At 39.7% G+C, this 24909-nt stretch overlaps 5 protein-coding genes across 7 annotated transcripts in view; 1 reads left to right on the forward strand and 4 right to left on the reverse strand.

The window, feature by feature from the left end:
* Nucleotides 1–254: 254 nt before the first annotated feature.
* On the reverse strand, nt 255–3439 carry tbl2 (transducin beta like 2). Its single transcript, XM_008332654.2, has 7 exons — nt 3219–3439; nt 2636–2757; nt 2332–2516; nt 2091–2242; nt 1525–1651; nt 945–1097; nt 255–861 (listed from the first exon to the last, which is right to left on the reverse strand). The coding sequence occupies exons 1-7, from the start codon at nt 3343–3345 to the stop codon at nt 402–404; spliced, it is 1326 nt and encodes a 441-aa protein (XP_008330876.1). The 5' UTR covers nt 3346–3439; the 3' UTR covers nt 255–401.
* Nucleotides 3440–4775: 1336 nt separating this feature from the next.
* On the reverse strand, nt 4776–11025 carry pom121 (POM121 transmembrane nucleoporin). The gene is made up of 13 exons (XM_008332655.3): nt 10336–11025; nt 9455–9661; nt 9190–9339; nt 8966–9046; nt 8700–8868; nt 8522–8610; nt 8353–8432; nt 8139–8260; nt 7935–8034; nt 7541–7819; nt 5671–7191; nt 5454–5552; nt 4776–5248 (listed from the first exon to the last, which is right to left on the reverse strand). The coding sequence occupies exons 1-13, from the start codon at nt 10893–10895 to the stop codon at nt 5148–5150; spliced, it is 3558 nt and encodes a 1185-aa protein (XP_008330877.1). The 5' UTR covers nt 10896–11025; the 3' UTR covers nt 4776–5147.
* Nucleotides 11026–11278: 253 nt separating this feature from the next.
* LOC103395094 (G protein-activated inward rectifier potassium channel 3) lies at nt 11279–13883 on the reverse strand. Its single transcript, XM_008332675.2, has 3 exons — nt 13650–13883; nt 12255–13473; nt 11279–12060 (listed from the first exon to the last, which is right to left on the reverse strand). The coding sequence occupies exons 1-3, from the start codon at nt 13881–13883 to the stop codon at nt 11855–11857; spliced, it is 1659 nt and encodes a 552-aa protein (XP_008330897.1). The 3' UTR covers nt 11279–11854.
* Nucleotides 13884–15176: 1293 nt separating this feature from the next.
* Nucleotides 15177–20710, reverse strand: zw10 (zw10 kinetochore protein). Its single transcript, XM_008332657.3, has 16 exons — nt 20556–20710; nt 19827–19961; nt 19636–19737; nt 19473–19550; nt 19127–19286; nt 18745–18897; nt 18450–18644; nt 18133–18269; nt 17861–18043; nt 17419–17639; nt 17111–17182; nt 16851–17020; nt 16583–16713; nt 16330–16461; nt 15993–16195; nt 15177–15840 (listed from the first exon to the last, which is right to left on the reverse strand). Exons 1-16 carry the CDS (start codon nt 20658–20660, stop codon nt 15720–15722), a joined length of 2298 nt encoding a protein of 765 aa, XP_008330879.1. The 5' UTR covers nt 20661–20710; the 3' UTR covers nt 15177–15719.
* Nucleotides 20711–20826: 116 nt separating this feature from the next.
* mks1 (MKS transition zone complex subunit 1) overlaps nt 20827–24909 on the forward strand; it is a 4711-nt gene continuing 628 nt past the window's right edge. Inside the window, exons 1-16 of one of the 3 annotated variants that reach the window (XM_008332658.3) lie at nt 20827–21375; nt 21466–21587; nt 21683–21735; nt 22004–22171; nt 22343–22440; nt 22579–22707; nt 22985–23089; nt 23242–23350; nt 23468–23524; nt 23595–23637; nt 23728–23790; nt 23869–23939; nt 24022–24091; nt 24203–24310; nt 24420–24557; nt 24827–24854. In XM_008332658.3, the coding sequence (XP_008330880.1) occupies nt 21299–21375; nt 21466–21587; nt 21683–21735; nt 22004–22171; nt 22343–22440; nt 22579–22707; nt 22985–23089; nt 23242–23350; nt 23468–23524; nt 23595–23637; nt 23728–23790; nt 23869–23939; nt 24022–24091; nt 24203–24310; nt 24420–24557; nt 24827–24854 (1439 nt within the window). In that variant the 5' untranslated portion in view covers nt 20827–21298. Of the gene's footprint in view, nt 21376–21465; nt 21588–21682; nt 21736–22003; nt 22172–22342; nt 22441–22578; nt 22708–22984; nt 23090–23241; nt 23351–23467; nt 23525–23594; nt 23638–23727; nt 23791–23868; nt 23940–24018; nt 24092–24202; nt 24311–24419; nt 24629–24826; nt 24855–24909 lie in introns of those variants that run through there. The other 2 variants (XM_025065478.1, XM_025065477.1) reach the window with 2 other exon arrangements.

Below are 24909 nucleotides of genomic sequence, written 5' to 3' on the forward strand. Positions count from 1 at the left end.
TATATTTTAAACATTTACGAATTAATTGGAAGTGCAAGGTCTGTGATTACAATTTAAATATTTAAATTCAAAATTTTCAGAAGTTAACATTTTTTACCAAACATTGTTTTTACATTTGCTAGTCAATATTGGTTTTGGTTGAGGAACAGAAAAGTTGATATAGTGAGTTTAAAATAAAGTCCAAAAGAAATGGTTGTGCTGTGTAAGCGTAAATAAAAGGGTCACTTGAACAAAGTCATGTCAGTTGTAAAATGTTTAGATTAAAAATAAATTCTTTATTAAAACTGCATGCCAACACTTGTATGGACCAATCAGAGTGGCAGAGAAAATGATTGGCTGGGAAAAATATATTTACATATATTTGCAGTCACATTCACAATCACAGTGCTCTTTCTGGAGCTTCAGTGGACAGGAGCAGCTAACACAGCGTCCAATGCACTTTGAGCCTCTTTTATTTGTTTCTGCAATCTCTGCTTCATGCCTTCATTCTGGGCTTTCTTCAGCATGTCCTGCATGTCTCTGATGGTGGCTCGGTAGCCAGGGGCATTGTGAAAAACTCGAATGGCTTTGTCACCACAGGACACCAAAAAACGTCCAGTCGTGTCAAATCTTAGGTCAGCAATCTCTTCACTGTGGACGTTGGTCATTTCCTCCTCAAGCTCACCAGTCGTAGCATTGTACAATGCCACATTACAGCCGTTACTAATAGCCACCACCCGGCCATCTGGAGACAGGGCTGCAAGGCTCCCTTCAGATGAAGCACACGGGACAGTCCTCAGCAGGTAGGGATCTTGCTGCTTTTTGTACTCTACGTCTGTGTTCCACAGCTTCCACGTGCCATCTTTTGACACAGTGACCATTCTGACAAAAACAGAAACACAAGACATTTTTTTTTAGAAAAAGGGCTTGAGTCTGTTTAGATCAGCATTAAAAAATATTGTTACCTGTGAGAGTCATTGGAAAAGGCAAATGCATGGACACCTGCAGAATGGCCCTTTAGGTCAAAAGCTCGGACCACCTCCTTGAACACTTTGTCTTTGGTGAAGCAGATCTCCCACACCTTTACATCTGGAGTGAAGCCACATGATGCTACAAACCTTGGCACAGAAGTTAATTAATTAATTCAAACATTGATCTTTATTGAGCCAACACACGGTAAATTCTTGTGTTAACAGCAGATCTGCTGGAACAGGTTGCCCTTTGCAAATGTCAAATTTCTGGTTCCTCTGGGAATCGAACCCAGAGGAGTGCTAATTTCCATACTATAGAGAAATTGATTTAGTAGAGATAAAAAAATAAAAATCAGGAGAATTAAATGGCCATGAAGCCTTTTTCCAAAAAGTAGTGACTAACCAAGTCATCAAATGATGAGAGGCTTATTTAATTTGATTCCCAGTTGATGATAACATAGGGGAGGAAAAAGCCATCAAAACTATTACTTATTCTGAATGAACAGCGGACCACATATAGTTCAAGTAGCTCTCTTGTGGTGTTTCAAGTGGGGTACTTGCTGTGATGACTTACCTGCCACATGGGGAGATGGCAGCATAAGAATTGTTCATCTGGTTAGTGTTGATAGAGGCCAGTATTTCTCCTCTCAGGTCCCATATGTGGATGTTGGTGTCTGTCGATGCGCTCATGATGAATTTTCCTGAAAAACAGAGAAACATGATCAGCATGTTTCACAGACAAAACAATGGGGCCTTTGTTGTGTTAAGAAATAAAACACCTAACAGATGTTAAAGACATTTGTCCTTGGTATAAATACTGCATGTGTGAAAATAAGGGGCAGTGGTGTCTTAGGGGTTAATGAAGTGGACTTGGGTCCGGAAGGCTCCAGGTTGAAGTCCACCAGCTGCCAAGTTACCACTGCGAGCGCTTAAAGCTGCCCACTGTTCACTTTGGTGATGGGTTAAAAGCAGAAGTTAAGTTTTGTTGTGTGCAGTTACACAATGACAAGTAGTTTACTTACACTTTCATAAGTCTTGTTGTTACTTGAGCTGATAGGGTGTATTTCAAGAGCCCTGCTGCTTTACGTACACTACTTCTAACTACAGGGCAGGTGCAAAATCTTATAAAGCAATGTATACCTGTCTCTGCAATGCCAATATTGAGTATGGGTGCAATATGTTTCTTTGGAAAGTCCTCAGCAGCAGCTTTGAAGGTGAAAGTGCCATCATCCTTCTTGATCATTTTGAAGACACGGATGGTGTCTCCATAGTCCAACCAGGTGATAAATGCCCTGCAGTAATAAGATGACTGTCAGTGATGGGGGCAATGGGACAATTATGTGGCTGTATCCACAATTAATCAATATACAGACAGTGAGACCTTGAGTCTGGACTGAAGCGGACCAAGGTAGCATGATCAAGCTCAACGTTGGCTCTCAGAGACTTGTGCTCCCGCTCCAGGAAGTCTTTTGTGCTCCAGATGCGAACGGTGCGATCATCGGAGCAGGAGGCCAGGTACTTGCCATTACTGCTGAAATCAATGCAGGTCACATTCCCTCCGTGGGCCTGTAAACACCCAGAAGTAAAAGGTTAACGTAAAAGGTTAACGTGTTTTGTCAGATATTTTCATGAATATCATTTTATACTGCCCTTAAAATGTTCTGTCTACAAAACGTCATAATTACCTTTAATGATGCTGCCAGCAGAGGGTGGCTGAAACTGTGCTGTGAGGCTTTATCCTTGCGGTTACGCTGCTTCTCCTGCTTCTGTTTCTTGGGAGCAGGGCCTTTCACTGCATTGGCCTCAGCTAAAAGAGAAACATCGTTTTCAAAGTTTCTTATCTTTAATAATGTACCTTAATCTCAAATATGTTACTACATTGACTTCAAGTTGAAATTACTATGGTAAAGTTATTTTAATATAAATAATATGTTAACTAGCAGGTAATGTATTACTAATAACACTTTTCATCATCATTGTCACTATGTTAAGTTTCCATGCAATACTTATGAATAGCAGTCACTAGGATATCATCCTATCAGTCGGTTACTTCAACACCTGCTCATTGGCTGACGAGAGTTGACAGTTTCAAAAGTTGTTTGAATTTTTAATGACTCGGTGTGTTTTAATGGATATTGGTGATTTAATAACGCGACAGCACCACATCATTCAGGTAAAAGCAAACCACGGATGGAATCCGCGCAGTAGTCGGTGAGTCACCGCTGCTTCAGAGAGTAGCTGAAGTCACGTTAGCCAGTTAGCTCTTACCGGCAAACTCCGCCTCTTGCGCCGCTTCTTCTCCTATTTCCTTCCTCCGTTTGCTCACAGCGAATGCAACCAGAATGATAAGTGCACCCAGTAACAGCGTCAAAGCAATCAGAGCAGATAGGTCCATGGTAAAATGTTTCTGCCACGTTCACAGTTGCAAAGCCAACTAGACACCACAGGCTACAGTGACGCGATACTAAAGGCACTGCGCATGTGCACAATTCTTCTCCGTTTATTCGTTGGGTGCTAGGTAAAATTAGCACTGCTGCCGTCTACTGGAGTATTAGTATTTGAAAAAAATACCTACGATTATCATGGAGAAAATGGATTATACGCGCCGTAGATGTGATTAGTAATTATAAGATGCTTTAAAATAGAATATGCTGGAAAAATAACTGATTGCTCCAAACTAGAGAACAGGGCAATATGGCAACCCCTGTGGCAACCCCTGAAAAAAGGGATAAAGCCGAAAGAAAAAGAAGAGGATTCAATGTGTTGTTGTTGGAAAAGCCTTGTCCAAAAATTCTGTTTTTATTCAATCAAAATATCAACCCTAATCAACCAAAAATGCATCACATACGGCCTTCGTTTTACATGAGGTGATTATCACTCTAAATCAGAAATATTTTTTCTAAAACAACTGACATTATGAACTAGCACTTTTTTATCAGAATTCCTCATATCATTGTGCAAAAAGTCATTTTCAAGACTTTAAATATCCCAGCATCATAGTGAGAAACATTTCCAGGTAAAGGGATATGACTGGACAAAGATATATTTTCTCATTTAAAAAATGGTACAAATGTGGCAAAACTATTGCAACAGAAATACTGAAGTAGGGGCAATGTGTTTTTCTACAGATGTAAATAAAAAAGAAGACATATTTATTAAGGTACATCTCTATGAGCAGTAGTTAAATGGAAAAAAATCTATTATTCTAGTCAACACTATCAGACCTTTTGTTTCAGTGAACTTACAAGAATTCAGTGCCTGGGAGTAAACAGAGGTAGTCTTGCAAATAAAAAACATCTCAGATTTAAAGATGGGTTAAAGATCACATATTGTTGTCACAGGCATTGAATAGACTTTGGTTCCACAGCATGAATCAATAGTAGTCAATTAAATCACATCTCATCCTAATTACATCTGTGATGGCAATCGCTACCAAAACATGTCCACAGGAGAACTTACGGAATGCTTGTAATGGCAAAAAGTGTAAAATAAGAACACAATGGTTTTCTCCAACTACATTAAGACACATAACTATGTTGTGCCTCAGTGCAGACACACATTTCATCTACAGGGTTCAGAAAAGCCAATTAAAAAAAATAATTTAAAATGCACAATTTACATTTACATTGCAGCTTTGTGTACCTGGCTCTGAATCAACTGTGCACTTCAATCTATTCAGTTTCATTCAGACAATGTACTCAAATATACAAACATACAAACCAAAGAACCTTTCTGTAAAAAAAAAAAGAATGGAAAAGAAGGGAAAAAAAGGGGTTTCAAGTCCAGGTTAGAATGGAAAAAAAGGGGTTTCAAGTCCAGGTTCCAGACTTGATTTTTCCCTAACCAAAAAAAAAAAAAAAACACATCCACATACTGTAAAAGGAAACAAAAAAGAACTTTGGATATGCTTCTCTAAACCACTGTCTTCTGTCTCTGTTCATTTACTGTACATTGTCCTGGATTCAACCCTTCCTCTTCTACACTCCCTCAGTCTTCCCGGCAGTGTGAACTCCACAAGCTGGGTCTTCTTACTCCTCCAAACACTTTGTTTAGGGCAAGCTCTAACCAGGATATGAAGGCCGGGGGCTGCATGGCAGTCTGGTTTGGGGAAAATGAGCGTAGAACAGAGCAACAGTGGCTGAACTTGCCATAGCAGTGGCAACTGAAGTCCCATAAAAGCTGAGATACACATGTAGGTTACTTCTTCCTGTTGTGTTGTCTTCGTGCCTGTAGTCTTTGACGTGCTCCAGATGGCTTTGATCCAGCACCAATAGAGAAGGAAGGAGTCGCTGGAGAACCTTAAAAAAGAAAAAGTGATCTTTAGACAATGGTATTACCAAAAAAGAACAATAAATGTCTGCATTACCAAAAAACCAAAAAAGAACAATAAATGTCTGCATGTTGCTAATAAAAATGAAATTTTGTTTTGTTGTGGTTGTTTCTCAAAGCCAAGCACGTCAAAAGAATGTCATCCACCTGCGGGCAGTAGCTTTATTGACTTACCAAAAGGAGAAGGACTGAAGCCTTGGAGTGGAGTAGCAGGACTTCCAAAGGGCACTGGACCTACAGCAGTGCTCTGACCAAAAGATGGGGTAGATGTGCCTATGGGGGAAAAAAAAACACCCGAAATCACATAATTAATCTAAACAATAAATACAAAATAATTTAATTAAATCAAACAAATGTAATAAAGAAAATACAAAATCTTATGTCCTCTTACCAAACACTGGTTTTTCAGCCGCAGCTGCCCCAAAGTTGAAGCCTCCCATTTGCGGTGCAGGATTATTGGGGACAGGTGTTCCAAACTGAGGACAAGACATTCCAGACCCAAAGTTAAATCCACCGGTCGCTGGCTGAGAAGGAGCAGACATTGTTGGCTGCGGTGCACTGCTACCAAATGTGAATGTGGTAGAGGATGAGCTCTGAGTCTGGGCTGGTGCTGCACCAAAGCTTGGTGGTGCCATAGCTGCAGCTGGGGTGGAGCTACCAAAAGCAAAACCAGCAGAACCAGCTCCAAATGCTGGTTTAGCTGGGGTCCCAAATGTGGGCGCAGTTGTGGCTGCAGCTGCCACCGCTGCTCCAGCCCCAAAGGTAAAAGGAGCTGCGGTGGGGGTCGAGGCCGGTGTGGTTGATGCTGTACTGCCACCAAAAGTAAATGGTTTTGGTTGAGTTGTTGAGGAGCCAAATGTTGGCTGCGTTGTCGGGGCATCAAATGAAGACTTCCCAAAAGTAAAAGTAGACTGTGTGTTAGATGTAGTAGTGGGCTGTGCAGAAGTGGCCATTGCAAAGCCTCCAAATGAAGCTGTGGTCAAGTTCTGACTGGGTGCTGGCTGACCAAAGGCAAAAACCTTCTGGCTGGCAGCTTGGGAGTCTGGCTGTGCAGCACCAAATGTAAAGGTAGTATTGCTAGATGAAGTTGTGGCCGCAGCTGGGGCAGGTGCAGGTGCAGCTGCAGCAGTAGTTGTGGTGGTGGTGGTTTTGACAGCTCCAAATTGATATGTGCTCCCTGTACTAGGAGCCTGAAATATAGCTGAACTGTTAGTTGTTGCGGGTGGTGCTGACCAGCTTCCGAAAACTGAGTTAACACTTTGCTGGGCCACAGGCTGTGTGGTATTGGTGACGGTGGAGGCGGCTGTTCCAGTGGGGAGGTTGTTTAAGCTGGGGAAAGGTGATGAGGCGGGTGTGGTGTTGGCACTATTTGTTGACATACCAAATATGGATGACGTACTACTTGAAGAAACTGCCATTGTTGGGTTGGTGGTAGAGAGAGAGGCAGGCTGTCCAAAGACAGCACCTACACTTGTTCCTCCGAAAATAGGTGTGAATGTCTGCACTGGTTTGCTGTCTGATGAAGTTGACGATGTTGATGAAGCTGCAGGGGCTGCGGTGGTTGCGACAGCACCAAAAATGGGTTTGAACCCTGAAGTCAGCAGAGGGTTTGTGTGACTGACCGACGCAGAGCTGCTGGCTGGTGCAACACAAGCAGAGACTGGGACAGAGGTCGCAGGTGCAGACAGGGGCTTGTTCTGGCTGGGCAGTCCTGCTACAGGTGGGGTGCTGCTGGAAGACTTAAAGACCTGATCCAGCACCTGAGTAAAGGCAGGGGGCTGCTGTGCCCCAGTTGAGGAGGAAGTGGAGGTGGGCTGAGTCTGTGAGGCAGCAGGCAGCTGAGGAGAACTCATTGCAGCTGCAGGCTTCAAGTCTAGGCCACTGGTTGGCACTGTTGTAACTGGAACAGACACTAAATACACACAACACATATTGTAATTAGTGGGGTAAATACAATATATCTCCAGTTTGCTGCTTTTCGTTCTTTTTCTTTTTTTTTGTTCATCGCAACCAGGAAAATACCAGATCACCTGGTTAAAATTTACCATTTCATAGACCAAACATTGTCTCAGGTACAATCAGTATTCTGCATAAATATAATGTAGAATATTTAAATCAATATTTTAATACCTGATGGAAAATTATGTTATAAGAGTAAGGTGAACTTTATCACATAATGTAGTTAGACAAGTTATTTTTTAAATGGCAAAAAATATAATAATTAAAGACCATGTGTAAGTCTACCTAATGTACTTTCATACCTGTGGTTGTGGTGGCTGCAGCAGTGGAGTTGCCAGGAGCGCTGCTCCTTTTCAGAGCTTCCAGCAGAGGGTTAGGAGCTGCAGGTGTGGTGCTGACACTTTTGCCTGGGCTGGGATCCAGGTTAATGACTGCCACAGCAGAACTGGAGGTTTTGGGGAGAGGAGCTGCTAGAAGGCTAGACAGGGTGGTGGTAGAAGAGGCAGCAGTAAAGCTGCTGGTGGAAGCGGACACTGTTGAAGTAGTAACTGGGGAAGAGACCGGTTTCTCTGGCTCTGGTGCTAAAACGAGGATAGTATTGATTTAGTTCACTAAATATCAACTCAGGCAATTTTTCCCCCACAGCCGTATTGAGCTTTCCAACCACAAACTAGATAAATATAAAAAGATACTTACCAGGTGTCTCCAGAACTTTCTGGATCTTACTGATGGCAGCTTTTTTCTCTTCATCAATATCTTTCACTGTAATGCTATAGCCTAGCTCTGGAGGTGGAGGCTGTCAATCGATGAACACGGGGGGTAAAGACATTTAAACCATACACCTGGATGACTTTGGACAAAGGTTTCTGTCAGTCAGTGTAGAAGTAGACCACAACTCACCAGAGAAATCTGATCTTCTCGATTGCTGGACACCAACTGGATCTTTCTTTTTCTCTTCCCTCCACTACCTGTTGAGTCCACTGAGGTAGCGATGGGAATCTTAGCGATTGGAGTCAGCTTGGCTGCAAATGCGTCATGAAACATTTTATCTACAACCAACAGCTTTGAGGCAGAATACCAATTTCTGTTTGTTTCCAAGAGATTTTATACATACATGTAATAGGTGCTTTTTCCAAAGCTGTCCTCTCTGACCTCACTGAGGAGGCAGAACTGGGAGACAAAGCATCATCCTCTCTGATAATGAAATTTTAGGACAAGGAAATGTAATGAGATCTTGTTTGTGCCTGACAGCAACCAAGAGAGAATAATCTGTGGACACATACCTAGGTCTTTTAGAAGCTCCTTCTGGAGTCTGACAACGAGATGAACCAGGGCTAGACAGTGGAGAACTGGGGGTTGATGGTTTTGTCCACTACACAGACAATACAGGAGACAACTCTTTATCACTCCACCCAGACACAGCAAGGCCAAAGACAATGTTAAACAGCAGCTGGGTGTTACCTGGCTAAGGCCATGAGAAGAACTGTAGGAGCTGAAGATCGGGTTTCTCGCACCTCCTGGAGTTCCTCTGGGAGCATGAATTCCACTACCAGAGCTAATGGAGGAAGTGCGAGACCTCTTTACAATGGACTCCTCTAGTGATGCCAATCCTCTTTTCAGGGTTCCCGGCCTAAAGATGGGAAACGTTTACACAATGTTTTCTGCACTACTTTAAACCATCTAGAAGTTTATCAAACTTGAAGGCAAGATTTAAAACATTAACTCACTTGGGGACCAACTGTGATGGTATCCCATTGGGCAAAAGAGGTTCAAAAGCAGAGTTAGAACTTCCACCGCTGTCATTCCGTCTGGAAAATTGATTAAAAACACACAATAAGATAAATTAATCCTTTCAACAGAGCCCTTGAACTGAAACAAAACAGGAGCTCTAAGGACAATTAATAACCCATTTTATGCATTACCCTTCAGAAATCCCCTTTTATCTTGTTACCTTCGTTTACTATGCTGCTCTGTTGTAAAGCTCCGGTCCTCATCCTCCACTTCTCTTTTGCGGCTTTCTTTTAACACCTTGAGGACACTTTCTCTAGAGCAAGGGTCCACAGGAGCCTTTAGGAGCCCAGTGCAACTCAGACGGTCCAGTCTAAAGGTAAAACATGAGAAACGCAATGAATTAATTACTCAATCATTTCACATGCAGTTCCATTGTTAAAATATTTTTAATGAATGAGACTACTGTTAGATATGAATGTAGCAACCTGGGGCTGCTGTGGTTGGGTCTGGCAATTTTCACAGTGACAGGACTGTGGGTGGCTGAAGAGTTACGGGGACTGAGGATGTTCTTCTTTCTGAAGCCATCCCACCTCACAGGAGGTAAAACTCCCACTGATGAGGCACCAGGCTGCTGCAGGGGGTAATGGCGATGGGGTGTAATGGAGAATCTACCCACCGTACCTGTTGGCTCCCTGCAAGACAAAAAAAGTTTGATTTACTTTTTTGAATATTTTAATGTGTTAGGAAGAGTTGTTTTTTTTTGTCAAGCTTGAAAATATAAATCTCTAGGTAAACAGCTACAAAGAGCTACAATTTCTAATATTTCAGAACATTCTGTGAAAATTTGAAATAGGACAAATAGTAAAATAAAATACTTCAGCAAATCTAACGGGGGCTTTAACTACATTTTTAATTTAATTTTAACTATGAAATAAAAATATTTTCTTAAATTGCATTAGTATTTAAAAATGACTAAACAATAAGTAAACTAATTAAATTAGTGTCAATCAATAAAGTTAAAGTAATTTTCTATCAACTACTACTGACTACTCGACTAAATACTGCAGCCTAAAGTGAAGCCTTTTAGGTGCTATTTGCATTTGCAACAATTGTTCAGGCCCAGGTTTATGGGCAACTAGACAGGACAAACATTGAGCTTTCAGGAAGGGTGTACAGATTTTAAAGTACAGCAACGGCTTTAGGCTCAGATTTTACGAACACAACACTTTGAAAGGCTTGGGAGCCAATAGTTAAAACCCGCCAAGAAGTTGGAACTTTGAATTTTTTGGATAACATCCGCTGGGAAACCGTTAGCGCCTCCCAACGGCGCACGTTTTTCAACAGCGTGATTTGATTACAAACATACCCAGCAAATGACAGCCTCCTGTTGGGTGTACAGACAGCATGGTTCGGTCTGGACAGCTTATCTCTGAGCTGCTCTCGGGGATTTCTCACAACTCTGGGCCTCACAAACTCCGAGGACGGACTTTCAGGTTTACCGATGTAACTCCCCATGAGGAAATCTCTGGGACTGAAAAGAAATGAGTCACTTGACAAAGCTTCGCCGCGATAAATCCCGGCTTCCCTATGACTTGGTACGAAGTTCCTTTCCGCTTCCCGGCGCTCGTTTCTGTTGTTGTCGCTAGTTTTTGTTCTCCTCCGTGTGGGAACCGACACGCCGGTAACCCCCAAACCCAGCAACCAGCGGCCGAGCACACCTGGCTCCTTCAGTCCAGCCCGCGGATTAAGGCCTAGCCAGGCGGGGAAAGAATAACACAAAATAAAGCAAGCTACTAGTGCTAAAGTTGTGAAAAGAAAAAATGGACTACAATAAAGAGCGAGAGTTATTACGCCTAAAAGAGAGAAAATCGCTATCTGTTTCTCTCGAGGTGACATGGCGGCAACGCGCCGCCGGAGGACTCTCATATCCCATCATGCTGCGCTTCTGACACTTCTTCTTCTTCGGTCTATCGGCGTTTAGCAAACAGCTTTTTGGTGCACTACCACCCCTAACTTAAAAGAAATGCAAAGCAGGGAAAATATTTTTGAAAATAAATTGAGCTGACGACCGATACAAATTATTAACCATTTGTCATCGCTCACATTTAATCTCCTTTGTATTCTACATTTCTGAAATCCTTTTATGTTATCCCACTGTTTGTCCAGCATAATTTACCAGGCAATTTAATGAGACTGGCATATCCTTGAATGAAACCTATTAATAATTACACAAACAAAGGTGTAACAAACAAAAGATGAGGTTTTCTTACTGCCCAGGTCACTATGTTTGGAACAAGAAACGAGATATGACTCAAATATGTATGAGAACTGTATTTTTGTAAGATGTTTATAAGAATTGTGGTAGTTTATGTATTTGTTTAATTTTAAATGAAGAAGTGCACTTTAACAGCCAATAAAAGCCATTCATTTGCACATAGCAGTCAATTCAGTTCAATAATATATTGGTACAAAACACAAGATAAACATTTGAATATATTGTGTGGCTCTATAATACAAATAATCATATGATTAAAATCATCAATGCATCTTCTTCCTATTTTTAACACTGCTCATCAGTTTGGAATTAAGGGGAAGCGTTTATCGTTTCAACATAATCGTTTTAACATAAGTTCTGACAATGTACTACACATTTTTTTGTACAGTTTCTATTTTACAATTGGGTTTAGCCCAATTTTTATTTTAATCTTTACAAATAGTAAAACACAAACAGAAAGCATTAGCTAAACAATGTACATTTCAAACAACAAACTATACACAGGCTTCAACTATCCTGAGATGAAGAATGATAAGGATCAAGTTATGTAGCTTGTGCAATATCACATCATTCAATATATGTAATGTACGAAATGGAAAAAAAACTTTGTCTAGCAATAATTGTCTGAAATTGCTTGTTCCTTTGTTGAGCTTCTGTCCTTTGCACTCAGCAGGGGCATTTGCACCTCAAAGGTTTTGTCAAACGCACTGTAATCTACACGAAATGCTCCTTTATCCAAGGAAATACATGACTCAAATCGGTGGCCCCACAGAATTTCATCCTCTGTGTAGGACGTTCTTGCTTGGCATGTCATACCTATAACACAAAATAATCATTAGATTATAGATTTGGAAATCAGTATATGGTTTAGTTGCTGAGACTAGTTTGAAGTACTTTTTTAGGTCTGAGAGATGCTAGTAATGGTGACTATCTAAGACTAAGGGTCAAGTGTGAAGAATCGTGGGTGGGAGGTTCGGTCCCTTGAAAGACAAATGAAATGAAATACAAACCTGATGCTTCGACAATTCCCTCCAGGATGACAATGATTTCTATGGTTTCTCTCTTTAACCGCTCAGACCCAACCTCCCAGAAAGGGCTGTTTTCATTGATGACGTGGGTTATAGTCTGGGGTTCTACCAATAGCAACCTGTCTCCCCCAGTGTCATAACCCAGATTGATTTCTGATTGTTCCAGTGGAATAAACTCGCCTTCCTTGGTCTGCCTGGACTTGATAAGTTTGGCTCTGATCTTGGCGTCCACCATGTGACTCTCCCTGAGATCACCGATACGGAATAGCATACACAACTTCTCGTCGCGCTCACAAATGACACAGTGTTTGCTGAAGATCAGAGTCTGAGCTCTCTGCTGTGGCCTGGAAATTTTAACAAACATGCAGCCCACCATTAGAGCATCAATTATGGAGCCAAGGATGGACTGGATCATCAGCAGCATGGCACCCTCAGGACAGTTAGCAGTCACCATCCTGGAGCCATACCCAATAGTCCTCTGGCTCTCCAGTGATAGCAAAAGGGCTGACAGGAATCCATCCACATTTTCATAGCAAGCCAGCCATTGTGGGTCATTAACATGCTTAATGTCATTACGCAACCAGGCCCCAAAAAAATATATCCCACCAAAGGTCACCCATGTGAGAATGTAGCATAGAGTGAAGACGAGGAGGAACCAGCGGTACTTGAGATCCACCAACGTGGTGAAAATATCAGAGATAAAGCGACTCTTCTCTACAATGGGTCCCAGATTGACCCTGCATTTTCCGTCCTTGGTGACGTATCGCTGACGTTGATGGCTGACAGTGGCATGCAGTAACTGATCATCACCTAAGAGCTTACAACGCTTTTTGTGACTCTTTGCACCATTTTGTTTCTCCAGTATAGGGACTGGAATATTGTTACTGCCAGTGGAACCTCGTGATTGCCACCTGGAGCTGAAGCGCTTGAAATGCCTATTGCGATGCACACGCTGAGGCACGAGGGTTTCTTCAGACGCTTCCTGAGGAACTGGTAGGAGAGCCTGCTGTTGGGGGGACTGAGCCAGAGTTAGTGTCGGGGAGGTCTGACTGCAGGGCCTCTGGGTCTGGGAGGCTGAGGCCTCCTCAAGGGGTGGGAGTGGTGGCCAGTTAGCGTAGTTAATATTGTTGAAGATAAAGGAGGGTCTTTTTGGGATCATCATGGACACAACAGTGGATTTGACAGGACCCTGAGTGTTTGTCTGAAAGGACAAAAATATAATAAGTATTTTCAAATGTATTAAAATACACAACAACCATAATATACAGTAACCTAATTTACTGGATATGATTTGGTGAAAATTGGAAAATTGTAAGCGTCATACAATATGAACGATAGGCATAGCAGTGATTAAAACAGAAAGCCTGTAACAAGTACCTTGTTAATGTTACTTCTGTGTTGTCTGGACCCTGACTCTGGTATGGGCAGGTAGGCTAGCAGGTGTTTGGCAGTGAGAGTCTGTGTTGGCGGAATGGAGTTTCTGCGAGGTTCCACAGCAATGGACATCTGTCTGTGACTGCTGCACTGAAGATTCTGCAATGTCTCTCTGCTGACCAACACAGTAGAGCTCATTGCTGAGGTTGTCCAGATGTTGACTAGCCCCCAGTTCATGTTTGTTGTAGAAATGACATTAAATTAAAATATGTGACTTATTAAAATACACAATATGTAGTAGAAAACATGAGTTAAGACTTCCACATGCATCTGCTGATAAAAGCCCAGCAGTGCTGATGTTTCATCATTAGTGCACCATGAGTTTCTAACAAACTGATATGGGCTGATCAGTATCTCAGCACCACTGCAACTTATTACACACGAAGCTTAGCAGTAATCCACAAAGTTAATCCGAGAAAGACTAAGGAACATGATTGATTTGTAAAGATTATCCTATGTGTGGTTGGAAAGGCTTAGGAATACCATTGTTGGTATGTGTAATAACTCTTGCAATAAAACTATTTAAACATACATGAAAATAATCAATCTATGCCTGTACATAACATCAATGTTAGTTTGTACATTTGTGCAAGTTTCTACCTTCTGTATAGAATATGGGAGAATGTCTTTGGCCCCTGGTCACAACTTCCTTCTTTGCCTAATCTAAAGGTTAAATCAGGTGTGGCATAAGAAAAAAATAAAATGACTCTAGATCTGTAATAATGCTGTGATTATTTTTAGCATTTCCAGTCAAGTTTGGTTAAAAACTTAATCAAATTCAACATCACACATTCAACACCTGCCAAAAGATATAATTGTTTAAGCTTGTTTAAGCTTCAGCTAAGGTTCAGATGCCAGATATAGTTATGAGACATTTTTTCTGTTTTTTCATAATTATTAAAAACAAGAATCTTCAAAACCAAATGTACATTAATATAACCTAAATTCATCACACGCATTTATCTGAATGGGCTTTAGTCAACCTAGAATTATAACCTCTGTATATATAACTTTTAAGTCTGGAAAAACAAACCAAAAACTATTGACTTGGTTTTATAATTGCACCACAATGCCATTAATATTTTTTTAATATTCAGTTTTAACAAGTAGCAAAGACATACCTTGTAGAACTAAAGACTCCAGCTGCTGTTGTCCCACTGTCCTAGTAAAAGTCATGAGGTTTGATCAGATGTAAAGAAACACAGAGCTGATGGACAAGTGTCCAGCTCTGTCTCCTCCTCCTCTTGAGTATCTTACACAGCTGATTCAAGCAACATTCAACCTCAAACACTACATATAGTTGCTGTGTCACTTTGTCATGCTGACTGGATTATACAGTAGCAAATATTCTTTGCTTTATCGAAACAATTCATGTAGCACAAGGGTAAAGAACAACCTTTAAGAAAATATGAACAAGATGAAGTGGCACAAACATTGTGTTCCTAAAAATAAACAGCTCTCACTCAGAAGTTTGCTAAAAAAATTGTTTACTTGGACATTTAATAAATACATTTAGAGAGAAATTTGACATGATACAGGAAACATTTAAACAAAAGACAGAGCTTCTTGTGCATAGCTTCACTGCCAAGGCGAAAATGTTTCTTTAAGGCACCAAGGGTGTGAGTGTCAAAGAAACGGACACTAGATCCTTGGACATCACATGCTGACAGATGGCACGTCTCTGGTTACACAACCTCTGCTGGCTTTGTCATGATAAATCCACCAGCTCTATGACTTGGATCTGCAGGAAGCTGATGTAAAGAAACCTCTGCGTAATCCCTAATTGAAGTCACTCCAACATGACAGATTGATTACGTTTGGATTAGAGGTCTGAGCTGATCAAGTAGTATCCAAGCAAAACAAATCAGATTTAAAGAAAATTATAAAGAAATGTTTTGAGACAACTTTGTTTATGGAGTTTTACTAGTTTGTGGCACATTTAGGTGTACAATATGTAAGAGAAAAAAATTGTGTGCTGCATTAATTTGAAAAAAGGTCATGAAGTCTTTGTATTCATCTGATTTTGGTAAGAGCGACGGCTCTTCTGTCCGTGTTCTGAAACAGAGCTCGGATCAGATTCTTCACCTCTGAATTGGAAAATTCCAACGCAAGTGGACCTTTACCATCAGCCCACCTGTGAACAGCGAACATGAACAAAAGACACTTAGTGAAAAAAGTGTTTAAAAAGGAGTACAGAACACTTGTCTAATTAGGTACAAACTGCAAGAGCACACCACAGACTCCATTTTATGACATTAAGGATTCTATATTATGTCTCCTTCATACCTGTCAACAATCTCCTGCAGGTTTGACCTCAGCACAATCACCAGCTCTTTAAAAGTTCCCCACTTCTTAACATAGAGGTGAACTTCCTCTTGATATTTCTTGTTCTCTTCCTCCTCAGCCAAAGGCATAAAAACCAGAGGACTTTCCTTGATGAGTAATTGGCAAAGACCGTATAGGTGTTCACCCTCATCAGAGGAAATGTCCTGTTGACAGTGAAAAGAAAACAATACTATTATGAATTTGACAGAGACACCAGGTTTTTACAGACCTCAGACTAGTAGCTGATAGCTGGATGTATTTATGGTCCTACAGTAGCTGATATTAGATGTATACAAACCTCTAGCATCATGATTTTGGAAATTATTTCAGCAATGGCAGTGTTGAGAAGGTGGCCCATGGCTTTGCAATAGATGTTGACTGGAAACACATCCTGCCACACTGTGCCCAGTTGTTTTAACTGATGAATGACCTGCATTTCAACAGATCATGAGTGAATAAATAAGTGTGATGTACTCAAGACCAACACAGTCTTCAACAACAGGACAAATCTACATACCTCACTACACGATTATCTGAATTTAAATGCTGACCTGTCTCACGGCTCTGCTAGCTGCGGTGTAATTATCATCATCATCCAGGTTGCAGAAGTTGTGAGCAGTGGAAAGTCTCTCCAACAGTTCAGCTTTCTGCACATTCATCTGATCTAAAAAGCACTGAGCACCTGAGAGAAAAATGCAACGATACTATCAAGGCACTAGTCCAAATAAATAACATTTTTGAAATAATCTGCCTTGGATTATAACTTAATCTGCACCAAATTTCACAGTCATGTGGCCAGATGTTGAAGTGCTTTTTTACCCAGTTTCCTGAACCCGGGAACCATGTCGACAAACGTGGCCATCCCCTCGTTGAGTGGCTGTGGCAAGTGGGCTTTGAAATAATGTCCGAGTGTGAGCAGGTGGTGAGCCAGGAACATGCAGTTGTTGTGATGAATAGCAGCAAGTTGAGGGAACTTGAGCAGGTTTTCCCTGAAGGGGGCAGCAGAGAAACAGGCAACAGCATCAGTTGCAACAAGCAGTTCGGCCTGTGTTGCGTTTATGATGATAAACACAACTTACTTGTGATATGTGGGTACAACGTCACAGAACAGCTGGAAAATGTTCTTTACGGTGAAGAATAGCTGTAAAGCACTGATGAGAACAGAAACACCCATTACATTTAAAAACATTTCTATATAGGAACAGGATTAATCATTGTTTTTTAATTATTATTTTTACATATTTATATTTAATTTAGAAATTCGAAGTCATCAGTTATGTAATTCTGTAATTATTAAATAAAAATAAATGGATAAAATTAGGTAATATGATTAACATGACATTTTCAAAATCTGATGTAAATCCAAAGGCAGCAGACTATAACCCACCACTGAGGGGAGCTTCCAACAGCCTCATGCAGAGTGTTGATTGCCAGCTTCATCAGCTGCTGCACTAACTCACTGACACGACATGCTGGCAGGCACAGACTCCAGACAGACAGTTGCTTTGTGTTCTCCATCGTGACGTCCTCCTTTGTCTTCTGCTTCACCTTCAACTCTGACTTTGGCACTGGCAGCTTTGGAAGTTGCAGCTTTGAGTCTGGTGTGATCTAAAAAATAATGATATGGTTATATGCCTCATAACAGCTCAGACTCCTATCACCAAGTCTTCAACTTTTGAAATAGAATTTTATTTTTCCATTAAGTTTAAAATTGTATGTCCATTACTTGTATGTTGGCCAAATAAACTGCTTTTAATTGTTTGTTAACAGTGACAGTCCCACTTTCATCTCTCACTTTCTGGTGTGGTCTCATCCAAACAGGCATATACCTTGACAGTGTTGTGCAGCTGTGAGGTCATGAGTTTGCGAGCAGCCACAATAACATCCTTGCATTTCCTGCTGGCAAAGTGACAGTTGACATTCTTGGCGTACTTAAGCAGGTCTGTGGAATCACCCTGGAGATAGTCCATGTCTTTCAAAGACTTCTCAAACTCCTCTGTTTCCTTAATCACCTTAATTAACAAGCAAGAAAACATTGTATCAATATTACTATTAGAAATATACAATACAACATTTTCTACAGAAAAGGTTTGGTCCTTACAGTGTTATATTTCTCCAGCTGACTGACGTTGGTGGGGATGGAATTGAGCAGACACTCACGGATGATGCACTGAGAGATTTCCGGCCAAATCAGTTCACCCAGGATGGCTGAGAGCTTTTTATTCCTAATGGAAACATCTACAAAATTAAAGATTCAAAATTAAACAACTTAAATTTTTAAATAAAAAGTCACAAATAGTAAGAGATTATAGCCACTTTACTACTAGCTTGAAACTGACAATAGATCAAGATGCAGCAACTTTACATCTCATTACAACCTAAACTTTAAACCTTAATGCATGTCCAACAGCACTGTACCTAGTAGATGTGAGTGAAGGGTCTTGAGCACTAGGAGCAGTTTGCTGTAAACCTGTGATGGAGCTGATTTCTCCTGGCTCTGCTCTACACACACTATGGTCAGAACAGTTCCCTCATCCTCCTGCTCTTTTACCCTCACTGACAGCAATGGATGCATCACAAGTGGCTTCAACATGTTCTTCACCAGCACCTGACCTGAGAGTGGAAAATGTGTTTTAATTTTAGTAGCTGTACACATAGTGAGGTTTCAATCAAGATTGTTCTATTGATAATGAGTCATTTGTCTTGGTCTTACTAAAGCGCTTCATCTTGTTCTGAAGGTCTCCCTGGATGGCCAGAGCTTGCAAAACCGAGCATAACAAAGGAGATGGTTTTGGTTCCTCATCTTCACTGCGTGGATGTTTCAGATTCAGCTCTACCTTCAGCAAGGTTTTGACATCAGCAGGCTCTGGTGGCACACATCCAAACGCCAATGTTAACAACAATACACATGGAGGAAAATGTTGACAGGTAAGGAACCTATTAAAATTCCATGACAGAAAAGGATCTGTGATTTTTGTTCCTATTCCTCACAGAATACTAATGTGAAAAATAGCATTCCTATTAGATAATACAATTACTAATTAGCATAATGTATTACTACATGTAAAAATGTGTCATAAAAAAAAGAGTTTTACCCTTTGGGGATGGTAATCTCCAAATGACAAGCTGCTTCCATTCATCACCCAGATGGTAAATCAGGTTTTCTCTCTGAACAATCAACTCAGAACTGAGGTTACTGAGCAGTGGCAGGTGGGTTGTTTTCCAATCCAGTAATAAATCTAAACTGCATCTGGCCTGAAAATTTGTACAAGCCAATTATTAGACACATCATTCAGAAAACAAATTACATCAGTATGGCTATGCGATGACAGGTCATCTCTGACTACATTTAACAATACAATAACCTTTATGGTCAACTGTACTGTAATTTACTTGTTCAATACAACAGACTGTGGTGATTGTTTAAAAATCAGCTCTTACTCTTTCAAGATGGTTGGCTGCTTCAACATACTGCTTCTCCTGTAAAGCTTTATTGGAGTCTTCCATTGCATTATCAAACTGAGACAAACAAGAAAAGACTGAAGTTATTTAGTTTTATATTACAAACATGACATTAAACTTATAAAGTTAACCTATGTCATACCTCCTTTAAATGTCCCAACATTGTTATAATGATAGTGTTTTTCTCCAGCTGCTGCTTTAGATTTTCATAGTCAGCCACAGCCAGGTGAATATTCTGTTGTATCTGTAGTCATAAACATGAACAGATAAAATCCCATAAGACACAAGAGAATATGGGGTAGTGTGTTATTAAATGTTTCACAAATACTGCACCTCATTCTCTATACAAGTTTTCAGAATATCCATTTCTTTGGAGACCTCATCAACCTGCACCACCAGGTCCACAGATACTTGAAGACTGGGTAGGAAGTCAACATACCTTTTCTGTATCATGTCACATAATTCTTCCTATGGAAACAGAATAAAGAAACATAAAAACACAAATGTGTGTATTCAAATTTTCTTTATAGTCATAACAATAAAGGATGCTTGAGTTTAAATGAATGTGGACGTTGGCCGTCTACAACTACTATTCAATCTTAATTACATTTACATTATGTATATTTTATTGTATATTATTTTCTCTATGGTCAAAGCCTTTTATCAGATAATTTGATTTTATCTTTACCTTAACTGGTGCTTAATTATTTAGTATGAAATATATATAACTTGTTTTTAATTTTGTTTTATAATGTTTTTTTCAAACATGTTTGCAAATCAATAAGCCACGTAGCGAGTTGAGGTGTAGACACGTATGGTTTGCTGCCAGTTTTGCTAGAGGACAAAACGCCCTTTACTTACTTTAGTTGTGACTGAAAATCTACCATTTGTAAACTACGTCAATATGATTTTCGTGCGTTTGCGTTACTGCAAAGATTACCGAGTCGCCGTTAGTCAAACAGCAGGTTAAGTTTCAGACCCGTCGCTATTAGCGCTAAAAGCTAACGCTAAGTCGAACTTTGTACGACAAATGCCACAACAGCAAATTGATCTCTTTTTTACCTTTGCATCAGCCACTTTGCGCGACATTTTGTTTATTTTACCGGCTAGGTCCTCTTTCTCCAGTTTGCCTGAACTGGCGAGTACTTCAGTCACAAACGACGCCATGATGAGGCAATGTTAAAATATTAAAAAAATGAAAGTGACGTATGGGTTACTCGGCACAACAACCCATGACCCGCCAGGTGCTGTGATTGGTCCACAAACCACCATCTCTAATTCGTGTTTTTATTTTTTGAAGCACGCCCTTTATTTCGTATCTTTGCTGCCCCCTAAGGTTTGGTGATGAAACATTTATTTATTTTTTCCATGTCCCTTTAGGCTCGCCGTAAAATGGTCTCATGGAATAAAGAAAATGTTGAAAAAAAAACCTAAGCGACATTTGGTTGCTTTATCTTTTAATTTATTTCAATTAAATAAAAAATAAGAAACTATTTAATCTAGATTGCATCACCCTTATAAGGAGACGGATTCTTTCGAGAAGATTTAACTTCATCACAGTAGGTGGCAGTAATGATCACACGAAGAAGAACTACCATTATCTCTATGGCAACGACAACTATCTCGCCCCTTCGCGTGATTTAGCATGCTAGCTTCTCCAAGTAGCCTCAGTCGATTGAATTGATTATTTTTATGAGACTGAAATATGTCCACAATCAGTTAATCCCATTCTAGTTACAACTACGTCGAAGACAACTACGATTAAAGAAGCAGAGTAGCTTCAGCTAATAGCACGCTAACCACCCATGGCAGATTTCTGGAACACAGACACTGGGGAGGCTGTGTATCGATCCCGGGATGCTGTTAAAAATCTAAAAATAAAGTAAGCATTTGAATGCAATATGATTTTTTTCCTAACACCGAACGCATTTTTTAGACTATTATTTTGACACTATATTTTTTGTCTCTTTAGGGTGCGTATAGAGCGGGTGACTTCCACAGCAGCACTTTCACAGCACCTCCAGCAGGAAGTTCTGTCCCAAGAGGATAGAGGAGCCATTGAACTTAAGACCCTTACCTCAAAGGGACAGCAAGGTAAAATCCATTCATTGGTGGTAGGTGAAAAAACTGTATGTGTTGCACTAATACTTACATATCTATGGTCAAAAAAATGTATGTTGTATAACTAGGTGATAATGAAGAGGAACTGGAGGTGGGATGGCAGGAGAAATTCTTCAGTCAGGTAGTAGATGTAGCACCTATAGATGTACTGCCAAAGGTACAGAATTGTCCACAGTAATGTGATAAAACTATTATTTTAGTACACCTAGATATAAACTATAGATATAAACTATTATTTTTTTTTAAATATTATTTTACTGTTTTTTTGTCAGTAAATCTTGATTTAGTTATTATTTATAATTGAAACTGGAAAAAGTGCAACCTCTTGGTTGGAACAAAAATATTTTTTTAATCTCATCACATCTTCCCCATGTTGTGTGTGGCCACAGTATGAGATGGAGCTGTTCCAGAATGAGGCAGTATGTCAGACTCCTCTGGACCAACAGTACCACACAGAGGTCAAAGCATTGAAAAAAGCAAAAAGTCGACGAAATCACAGGATATTTACCTACACTGATCATGATCGTTATACCAACTGCCTTCCATTCAGCCAGCTGGTAAGTTCCTCTCATTTTCATTTGCAAAACCAAAAAACTAGCCAATAATAAAAAAACATGAAGAAATTAGAGAATCACTTTGTAAACAGAAATACATATTTTTAATTTACTCCCAACTCGTAGAGCGGTAATCTTTGTTTGGCTTGAAAGTAACTTGTTTTGCTCTCAAAGCAGGACTCTGACTTATTGATGACATCAAAATCTACCCCTACTTTCTTGGCTGAAAGGATGGCCAGTATAAAACACAGACGCCAGGACAGACGCACCATGTAGGTCAACCAACTGTTTCACTTATTCACATGGATTTACATCAAAGAACTACGTTTAAAACATCTATCCAAGCAATATTATTTTGACTTGTGCCGAAATGGATAATGTGATTTGTATGGATTTTGTGTATTTTGTAGGGATTCTACTATCCCTAAATCAAAAATCATCAACTGGGAGCCAACAGATGACTTTGTGAAGAACAGTCGTGTGGTTAATAATGCTATGCAGACAATGCACATTATGGGAGACCTGGGTCCTCCTGGAAGGTAAAACCCATTACTACAGAAAACAAATGTGTGCTACTTACCTTATTTTTTGTATACTTTGGACATGGTGATAAAAGTAATAAAATCAAAGATCATATATACCCACTTTTAGATATACTTGTTGGACAGATATCTCCATATACCCTGGTTAGTTTAAAAAAAATTAGATGAATTTCTTCTAAATGTTACATGTACACATTGTATCTTAAAATTCCTAGGTTAATAGCATGCAAAGACAACAACATTGAGATTTAGGTGTGATATTTTGCTTTTTCAGATTGGGGGTGAAGGAAAATGAATATCTTCTCCTAACCATAAAAACAGATGGTAGTGGAACAGTCATTGTCAAACCTGACTTCAACACAGACAAAGGGCCCTACAGGTGAGTGGTTCTACATTCAAACAACTATGTAAGCTGTACTCTGTCACTGCTTTCTGTTTAGAGAGGAAAAACAAACCATGGGATTATATCATATTTTGAATAAGACATATATATATATTCATATATATATAACATATATGTTATTGAAACAGGATTGTAACAAAGGGGGAAAAGAGAGAAGTTTGGCGACTTATTGTGAAGAACATATCCCCAACCATGAAGACAGAGGACAAGGACAGGGAACAAAACATGTACAAAGATGTAAGTTCTATTTTACAGCACTCTTTCTTTGGGGTTTCATTTAAATTTAGTGCAATATCATATCCATGAGAAAATACTTTTTTAAAATTTTAACATATATTCTGTCTGTTTCTGTAGCTCTATACAAGACACAAGGAATATCTCAATAGCCTTGTGGGACAGGATTTCGAAATGGTATTTAAATTTTCCTGTTTTCTATACGCTAGTGTTTACATAAATTAATTATTAACTTCTTCTCTTCTAGCCACCTGCAGGTATTCTGCGTTACCTAGTAAATGGAGAAATTGGTAGGTTGTAAAGATGTGACATCCACAAAGAAAACTTTTTCCGTTCAATCGTTTTAACTGATGAAATTTCATCTTCTTCTTCTTTCTTAGTCTCAGCCCAAGGCTTTGAATATGACAACTTATACATCCACTTCTTTATGGAACTGCCCAGCAGTGAGTTTTAAAATATGTGTTGTGTTGAATCTGGTCAACTCAATCAGTCACTTCATCTGTTGGTCTTGTCTGTTTCAGATTGGTCCAGTTTGCCTTTCCAGTCGCTGTCAGGGGTTACACAGACCTGCCGAACCAAAACAATAGGGAAGGTGACTGTATATTATTAAAATGTATTAATTAATTTGGAATAAAATGGAAAACCTTGGTCAACCACAATCAATCTGCCAGCAGGAAAATGTAGCTTTCTTCAGTTTCCCCTTCAGCTATGAGGCTTTCTACATGAGTGAAAAGGAGAGCGAAGGTCAGTCACTTACTGTATATATATTTTCTCAAGATTTTGTCTCATTTTGGTTTTTGTTTTTTTGTTTTTTATTTTGACCTCATTTAACTGATTCTTTCACTGATGTTTTAGGAACAGTTCCTCAGTGGCCAATGATCTACTTTAAGGTTCTTTCTCTGGACTCCTGGCAGCGCTATCGAACTGAAGGCTATGGTTATGTGCTTTTTCCATCTGAACCTGGTAGATGTTTTTGGTTTTTTTAACTTTGTAATTTCTATCATTAAATTGTTGAAAATTACAAAAACATCCAAAACAACAAATATATATGTGCACCTTTGTATGTCTCGAGGTAACCATGTGATAACATGTCATACGTGGAGACCCCTGCAGAGAGGAACAGTCTCAACACTGAGATGCTTCTTTATTGGAGGTTCTCCAGAACTTGAAGACCTCAGCTATGTGCGAATACCAGGCACCTTTAAGGTTGGTTTGAGTCATTTTGTAAGATTACTGATGATGTCATCTGTAGTTTTCTGATCGATTAGGCAGATCCATGATATTTTTCTGTTTTTTAAATATATATGCACATATATTTATATATAGAATCAAATCAGTCAAATTAACAATTAACATTAACAGTTCAGAACTATTTAACATCATATGGATCTGCTTATTGAAGATGTAGTTTAGAAAATGCTCAAACTACAGATGACATTGTCAGATACAGCTTTAATTCTTTATAGGAATATTTCTGAGAAAGTTTAAAGCGAGAGGGTTATTTTACAGCATGTCAGAAATGTTTTTAAATATTTATTTTCACTTTACCCTCATTCTTTCAT

Source organism: Cynoglossus semilaevis, chromosome 19, assembly GCF_000523025.1.
Source record: "Cynoglossus semilaevis isolate Cse_v1.0 chromosome 19, Cse_v1.0, whole genome shotgun sequence".
NCBI lineage: Eukaryota > Metazoa > Chordata > Actinopteri > Pleuronectiformes > Cynoglossidae > Cynoglossus > Cynoglossus semilaevis.

Excerpts from the sequence above, each read along its gene's own strand:
- zw10 (XM_008332657.3), bottom strand. The coding sequence starts at position 20,660 with ATGGCGTCGTTTGTGACTGAAGTACTCGCCAGTTCAGGCAAACTGGAG. Across the intron at positions 19,551-19,635 it reads TGTTGGGACATTTAAAGGAG|TTTGATAATGCAATGGAAGA; the intron begins GTATGACATAGG and ends TGTTTGTCTCAG. Across the intron at positions 18,898-19,126 it reads GAGATTACCATCCCCAAAGG|AGCCTGCTGATGTCAAAACC; the intron begins GTAAAACTCTTT and ends GTGTGCCACCAG.
- tbl2 (XM_008332654.2), bottom strand. The coding sequence starts at position 3,345 with ATGGACCTATCTGCTCTGATTGCTTTGACGCTGTTACTGGGTGCACTT. Across the intron at positions 2,758-3,218 it reads GCAAGAGGCGGAGTTTGCCG|CTGAGGCCAATGCAGTGAAA; the intron begins GTAAGAGCTAAC and ends TTTCTCTTTTAG. Across the intron at positions 2,243-2,331 it reads CGCTTCAGTCCAGACTCAAG|GGCATTTATCACCTGGTTGG; the intron begins GTCTCACTGTCT and ends TTATTACTGCAG.
- pom121 (XM_008332655.3), bottom strand. The coding sequence starts at position 10,895 with ATGAGAGTCCTCCGGCGGCGCGTTGCCGCCATGTCACCTCGAGAGAAA. Across the intron at positions 9,662-10,335 it reads AGGAGGCTGTCATTTGCTGG|GGAGCCAACAGGTACGGTGG; the intron begins GTATGTTTGTAA and ends TTTGTCTTGCAG. Across the intron at positions 8,035-8,138 it reads GAGAAGATCAGATTTCTCTG|CCTCCACCTCCAGAGCTAGG; the intron begins GTGAGTTGTGGT and ends ATCGATTGACAG.
- LOC103395094 (XM_008332675.2), bottom strand. The coding sequence starts at position 13,883 with ATGAACTGGGGGCTAGTCAACATCTGGACAACCTCAGCAATGAGCTCT. Across the intron at positions 13,474-13,649 it reads ACAGAAGTAACATTAACAAG|ACAAACACTCAGGGTCCTGT; the intron begins GTACTTGTTACA and ends TTGTCCTTTCAG. Across the intron at positions 12,061-12,254 it reads GGGAATTGTCGAAGCATCAG|GTATGACATGCCAAGCAAGA; the intron begins GTTTGTATTTCA and ends TTTGTGTTATAG.